Raw genomic sequence first — 7855 nt, 5'->3', positions numbered from 1 at the left:
TCGAGCACAAAGACCATCTCATTAGGGAGATAGTACACCAAGGAGACGTGATAGTCACGCAGATAGCCTCAGAAGACAATTTAGCTGATCCATTTACAAAGGCCCTCATGACTAAAGTATTTGAGGGTCACCTAGTCAGACTAGGACTACGAGATAGATAACTCTAAGGCAAGTGGGAGAATTAATGGGTATATGATGCTCTAGTTTATTGTATTTATTCTCTCAAACTTAACATTATATATATTTGTATATATGTAAACCCACTGAAATTTTAATCCAAGTGGGAGATTGTTGGGTGTTGTATGTCCTAAAACTCGCAGTTTGTAAAATTAAACACATTCCATTTTCAATAAAGATGTTATTAAGGTTTATTCAATAAAGCTGTTATTGAATATGTAAATTGCACTTGTAAAGCCCAATAAACTAACAAACCCCTGGCTATAGTATGAATATTTGAATCTTATGTGGAGACATAAAAGAGGACCAGATTTGAGTATATAATCAAAACGGTCTATAAATATAAGGATATGGTTGGGTACCTTATCTTGGGGACACTATGGATGTAACACGCTTTCTATTTGATACAAATGATGTGATCCCGAAATTGTTCATGTGGAGACATGCGAGTGGAGACATCCTATGCAAAAGATGTCTGCATAAGACCGGACCATGAAATAGTCACTTTTCTTTATAACAACCGTTTACTATTAAAACTGACTATTTCAATCTGATGACCTAAGGTAACTCGATCTCAATCTTGAGCTAATTACGAACTCCTGTTTATTAGGATTATCCTTTAATCTGTATGAGTGAGAGTGGCTCAACAGCGCCACTCAATAAGCCTCCCATTTTAGGGGTAAGACTGGGTAGATAGCTGGGGATATAGTCTTGCAAGATGAAATTCACTCCTACCCGTTTCAGAGTTAGCAGATAGGCTGTTTACTTAAGTATTGTTTCCTAGTCTTGAACAAGGGGTCCCACCATCTCTATGATTGGGAGGGACTCGATTTATGGTGGATCAGTGGAGACTTAGGGAGCAAGATGTATTCTAGGGGTAAAAACGGTAATATTGCCCCAACTGTTAAGACAAACAACTTGTGAAAGATTGACTTACTGATCATGGTTAAATCAAGTGGACAGAAATATACCTACAGTGAGGAGAGTGCAACGACTAGGCTTTAGTGAAGTGACCTGGTAGTTAACAAATAATTTCCGGAAAGACCCCTTTTTTTGTTATGTTTATTAATTCGGTTAAAATAGTTTAGCCAATTACTCTTGGATCATTGGAGCTCATGATTTGTAGGTTCATTAGTTCCCTCTACTAGCTCACAAATAGACTAGACCTTAGAATAAAGTGATGAACAAATCTAAAATGTTCAAATTCGAATTACGGGAATTATTAATTATATATGATATAATTGTACATTTAATTATTGAATTAAATGAAATTGGAGAGTTGAAAAATATTAAAAAATGATTTAAATATTAATTACATAAATAAGGAATCGTGTTTGAAATAAGTGTTATGTTAATTTAATATCTGATATTAAATTAATTAATTAATTAATTATTTAGAATTAATTTTTTTGAAATTAATTATTAGAATTAATTTTGTTTAAAATTAATTATTTTATTTAAATATTAATTATTGAATTAATATTTTATAAAATTACTTTTTCATTTTTAATATTTGAAAATTGATTTCAAATTAATAATTGAATTTGAAATGAAATGAAATCTAAAATAAAAAATGAAAATGGAAGTGAATGGGTTATTCCCACTTCTTCCACATTATTACAGCTAATTTTCCACCCAAATTGGTGGTTATCGTGTCAAATTTTTAGAATTTTGCATTTGTATGATGATTTGATAAAAATGTGTTTTGAATTCTGAAATTATGAATCATGCAATCTTGTATTTTTTAGAGAAGGGTTCTCTTAAAAAAAAAAAAAAAAAACCTATCTATCACCAAAATTTTCTAAAATTTTTTAGAGAAGGGCCTAGAAGATAGAAGGGAAGATCAAGTGGTGGTCTATAAGCTCGTGGAGAGAAGATTCAAGCTGGATTTGAAGAAATTGAAGAATTCTTCAAAGGTGAATTTCTGAAACCTTATTACTTTGTTATGAACATGCATGCTTGATTTCTAAAATTAATGGAATTAGAATGCTTAAGGTCCTAATTACTTCCACTTGTTGATTATCAACATCAACAATTATGAGACATCCATTCATGGAATATGGTTACGAAATTTTGTCATTGGGCTGTGAATAGTGGTTGACATAGAAAGATCGCTAAAATTATTTTGTGATAATAAGTCGACAATGATGTATTCCAACAACAATAGAAGCAATACAAAATCAAAGCATGTAGACGTGAAGTTTTTGGTTGTTAAAGAATGAGTTCAGAATGATAAAATTCCGATAGAATACATCAACTCTATGGTGGTAGATCCATCGACTAAAGGTTTACCACTTAAAGTTTTTCACGAGCATGTTTCTCACATGAGTGTTAGTCACTTTTCTGATTTCATGGTTTAGTGCGAGTTTATTATTGAAAATATTCTTTGACCTTAATTTATTTTCTATATGGAATAAAGTTGATGAGTTATGTTTTATTATCTGAACTTGTTTATCGTGCGTGCAGTTTAGCAAATGCAATTTAGCATAAAGTTTTTTTTTAGGAATGATCTCACTAAGGAATTTGGACCAGTTGGAAACAGACATGATCTAGATCACTTTTGCATGTAGTTTCCATGCTATCCATCCATACTTGATCTATGTCACTAAATGTATTGGAATTGGTGATGAAGGAAAGTTTAGTTACAAGGGTAGCGATGAAAGCCTCCTTGGTTCTGTGCTAATATAGGAGATGGACTAGATTGAACTAAAGAGAAATTCTATTATTGAAATAACTTGTTTATGCGCGCTTAAAGTTTATGTGATTTAGTTACATTAGGTACACAAACATAGCTTAGGTAGGAGATTATTAGATGTAATAATAATGTATATAATTAAAGTATGAGCTATGTATATGAATTAATATTTTATCACATTGGATTATTTTATTGGACCCTATTATGTGATCTAATTAATATTTAAGGCTTTAGATTTCTAATTGAGTATGAACTTAATGAGTAGAAGCTCATTCCTAGTTAGATAGGATTTAATGGGAACCCTAATTGAATAAGTATATAAAGAGATCTTAGGGCTATGGTCTCCTATATACGAAAACAATAAGTAGTCAGTCTTTCTCGAATCCCAACTAGAGAGAGATCCCACTAGGTCATTCGGAGTTTTGGTTAAGGAAGACAATAGTCACTTTAGAGCCATATCAGTGGAATCTGGTACGTATATATTCTTGACAATTTAGCATGAATGATTCTACGATTTATCTATTCAATATAGATAAAAAGTAATAATTATGCTTACAGTCCTATATAAGACTCAAAGGCCATTGGCAGATACAATCTCGTAAGAAACTGGAAGGCAGAATGAGAAATCGAACATCCGAAAGGAAAAAGTTAGATCCTCGAATTCAGAGCCAACCAGACAAGTTAGATGAATTATATTAATCGAGAAATAACCGAGCTAAGCTCAATTTTAGCGCTCTGCAACCTTAAGGATCACAACTATCTTGATATTGTCGTCGTTACATGAAACCACAAACAAATGTTAAGAGAAAGACATTATAAATAACTCTCATACGACAATTGTCCCAATGGGAGAGTAAACATACTCCAATGGAGAATTCTAATCATGCTTAGTTAACTTACACACTATATATATTAACCTAGCATCAAAGAGTGGTTGGTTCGACACCATACGAGTGGGAATATTCTAATGCAAGTTAGTTCGCAGGACGAGACTAAACTAAACGAGCAGGCTGATGGATAGCACGTGGAGGCCTGCAATGCGTGGGAGTTTCTAGTTCCAATAACTCTTATTATTTGAAACTCCAGTTTGATGGAGGACACGAAAGGGATTTTACCCATCCGTAGTGTATGGTTTCATTAATCTTGATCAAAATGATCATCCGTGTGAGTAAGGTGTGCACGGAGTCTCCCGTGTGTGCACATACACAAAATACCTCTCTCGAAACAATCTCAGCCATTAGAGTGCGAAGCTCTCATCTCGACCGTTGGATGGATAGCAAAAAAAAGAAAAAAAAAATCACAAAACGGACGACAAGATCCGCAGCTGCCGCGTGGACTTGTCTCCCTTGATTATAAAGATAGTCCAAAAAGTCAACCACCGACTATTCCTCATTGGATCTGCTAATTCCAGTTGCCACTTTCTTTTACCTCTTTTATTTAATTGCTTATTTACATCTTTATTAAGCGATAGTAGGTGCATTTAGAATTTTCCATTTGATAATTATTTAATTATTTAATTTATTTTTTAAAATTAATTTTATTTCATCAACCTTTCTTATCATAGTTCATGATTTGCATATTTCTTAAGTATAATAATTGAATTCTTAACCAAATTTCAAAAACAAAAATAAATATTTAAAAGCTACTTTTTTGTTCTCAAAATTTGTCTTAAATCATTGATAAAAAATAAATATCAAAGGAAGAAAGTTAGGAGTGAAAATAGTATCTATAGATTTAAGTTTCAAAAACAAAAATAAAAAATAAAATACTTACCAAATGATATCATAATTTTTTAGTTTTTGGATAATTTATTTATTGGTTTAGAGGTTAACATGATATTTTAAATTAACGATAACAATTAAAGAATAAGAAGAGAGGAAAGAGGGAGGAGAGTGAAAAGATAATTTTTGTTTTTAAAAAAATTAATTACTCATACATTTTCTATTTAAAGACCAAATGCACCTAAAAATTTCGGGGATTTGATGTAGTAGTATCTCTCTTCTTTTTTTCTTTCCAAATTTTCCCCAGAGAAATAATATATTATCAAATTTAATCAAGAGAAATAAGGACTTTAAATTTACAAAAGGGTTACTTCTTAATCACATTTTTCTACTTTTGTTCAAATCATTAAAAATTTATTTTCAGTATTTTGTGGCATTTAGCCAAAATATCAGGTAAATGTCAAGTTTTAGTAGGTTTTAAAGCAAATAGTTGAAATACTATGCACTAAAAATATAATTAACTCAATTAAAAAAATTGTAAAAAGTAATTTCAGTCATAATATCAATTTTAAAATTAAAAGTTTGATTCTCTCGTTGTATATATTGTCACAAAAAAGAAAAAAAAACTACATTTTCAATCAAGTCTGCACTCAAGGCAATAATTTTCCTTAACAAATTGGTATTTGCACAAGTTAGATAACTAAAACTTCAATAAAAGTTATGTCATTAATGGACATATTTATAAAAAAAAATATCGTGGATACATCTTACGCTATACTTATTCTTGTGCAACACCATTATCAGATCATAATCTGACATACGACAAACTTTTTTAACTTCTTTAATTATTTATTTTTTTTTGTATACAAATAAAGTGAAATGGAAAAAAAAAAAAGTGCATCTGTAACAAATATTACTCTTTTCATAATACCACAAAAAAATATTAATGAGATATATTGGACAAATTGTAGTACTGTCCGCTATTAACTCAGGTAAAAAGTTGTACCGGAAAAAAAAACTTAGGTAAAAATGGAGAAATGTGGATATTAGAAAAATATTATTGATGAATTTCCTGATTTCATGTTAGTTTTTTTTTCGAAAGTCTATAAATAATTAAGGTTATATTTGATGTTCATTTTGGTCACATTTAGTCCCTGTTTGATAATTATTTGGTATTTTTTTAAATTTCTTAATTTTTAAATTAGGTTCTATTCTTACCATTTGTATTTCTTAATTTAACAATTGAATTCTTAGCAAAATTTCAAAAATCACAACAAAATTCTTAAAAACTATTTTTAATTAAAAAGATTTGGTATGATTTTTAAAAACACTCCAAAAAGATTATATAACAAATAAAAAAATAAATTTATATCTAATAAATCAAATGATTTTTTGTTCTAAAAAAATAAAATATACATACAATCGAGAGTTTAGACACATATTGGACAAAAAAAAAAAAAAAATTCAAATGTTAAAAGCGACTTATTAAGGTCAACCGTTTGGTTTTTTATCTTTGATTTAAAAAAATTAAGTTTATAAAAAATACTAATTTCACCTCTTGGTTTCTTTGTTTTTGTTGTTTATATTTTAAGAACATTTTCAAAATTCAAGCTAAATTTTGAAAACTAAAAAATGATTCTTAAAAACATTTTATTTTTAAAATTTGACTAAAAACTCAAATCTTTATTTAGGAAGAATGAAAAGCATAACAAAAAAAAATTAAAAAACAAGGCTTTTTTTTAAAAAAAAAACTAAATGATAATCGAATGGATCTAAACATCTTAAAAATTTCACGAACAAAGTAGAAAGAAACATAAATTAAGTTAAGAGACTAATTTATAAATTATAAAAAAAAAAAAAAAAAGGAAAGACGGGCATGTGAATAATGGAAGTGGTGATGAGAGAATGCGGAAGTGAAGGGAAAGAGCACGTTGTAACATTAATGGCTCACACAAATCCAAGTTCTTAATCTTCAAAACCCGCCTTTTAAATATAACCAAGCATTGAAAATATGAGGCCGCCCCCTTAATCTTTCTTCATTCTCCTTCCAATCATGGCTACTGCTAATCTTTTCAAATTTTTCTTTGGTGTTTGTATTCTTGTGCTGCTTCATGGCCTGCACGCCTCGGCGCAGCTTTTCGTCGTCAATGGTTGTGTCTACTGTGACACATGTCGGTGTGGTTTCGAGACTAACGTCTCCACTCCCATTTCCGGTAATATTTCTTTTACGACAAACAATGAATGAACGATTATAATAATAGACAATTTTAATCGATGAAATGAAACAGGTGCAAGAGTGAGATTAGAATGCAGAGATAGAGCCAAGTGGGTGTTGAAGTTTACCAAAGAAGTTATAACCAATTCCGAAGGAAAATACACTATTGATGTTAGTGAAGACCATAAGGATGAAAGTTGTAAGGTAATTCTTGTGAGCAGTCCTCACCCTAGCTGCAACCAGGCCGATCGAGGCCGAAACAGTGCTACTGTTATTCTCACCAACAACAATGGCCTCACCAATAAATTTCGCTATGCAAATGCTATGGGCTTCTTGATTCGACGTCCTCTTGCTTTTTGCCCCACCATTCTCAAGCAATATCTTGATTACGACGAGTCGTTGTGAAAACGTCACCTTTCTCTTTCTTAATGGTCTATATTCTTAGAAATAGAAATTTAAGAAAAAATAAAGTTGTTATTAAGCTCTATAAAAGGTTGTATTTTCAGCGTTTGATTTCTTTCATCCATTGCGTTATAGTTATTTTTCTTCTTTTTACTTGTTTGGAACATGGATAATATGTTTTAACCTCTCGTTAATTAGCATGAATTTCATTTTCTTGGAAGCTAAGTATGTACTTGTTTTTTGTTTTTAATCTTTTACTTAGTTTGATGTTATGTATTTAAATTGTCTAAAGCATTACATTTAATAAATTAGATATTTATTATTTTGGTTTTCTTAACCCATGCATGCTTGAAAATTTTGTATGGATGACATACTTTTGGAGGTCCATGTAGATTTGACTCAACTTTTGAAAACCTAATTTTTTTGGCCTTCTCCTTCGTCATCACAGGTTGAAATTACTAAAACAACAAAAAATGCATGCTTGAGGAGCGAAGATCACGCTCTCGCTTCTTGATTCTCACTTCTTCATCTCACTCTCGCTATCCTCTTCTCAATTTTTTTTTCGATGATAAGAAATCTTCTCACTCTTTGACTCTCACTCTGGCTCTTGTTCTTGCTTCTGCTCCTCAATTCACGCTTGCTCTC

The 7855-nt window shown here is 30.7% G+C and overlaps 1 protein-coding gene across 1 annotated transcript; it reads left to right on the top strand.

Annotated features, from left to right (window-relative positions):
* Positions 1–6432: 6432 nt before the first annotated feature.
* LOC120086651 (major pollen allergen Lol p 11-like) lies at positions 6433–7213 on the top strand. The gene is made up of 2 exons (XM_039043428.1): positions 6433–6806; positions 6882–7213. The coding sequence occupies exons 1-2, from the start codon at positions 6647–6649 to the stop codon at positions 7211–7213; spliced, it is 492 nt and encodes a 163-aa protein (XP_038899356.1). The 5' UTR covers positions 6433–6646.
* Positions 7214–7855: the final 642 nt, after the last annotated feature.

This window comes from Benincasa hispida, chromosome 1 (assembly GCF_009727055.1).
Source record: "Benincasa hispida cultivar B227 chromosome 1, ASM972705v1, whole genome shotgun sequence".
In the NCBI taxonomy this organism is placed as follows: Eukaryota; Viridiplantae; Streptophyta; class Magnoliopsida; order Cucurbitales; family Cucurbitaceae; genus Benincasa; species Benincasa hispida.
This window is presented reverse-complemented; position numbering and strand designations above follow the sequence as displayed.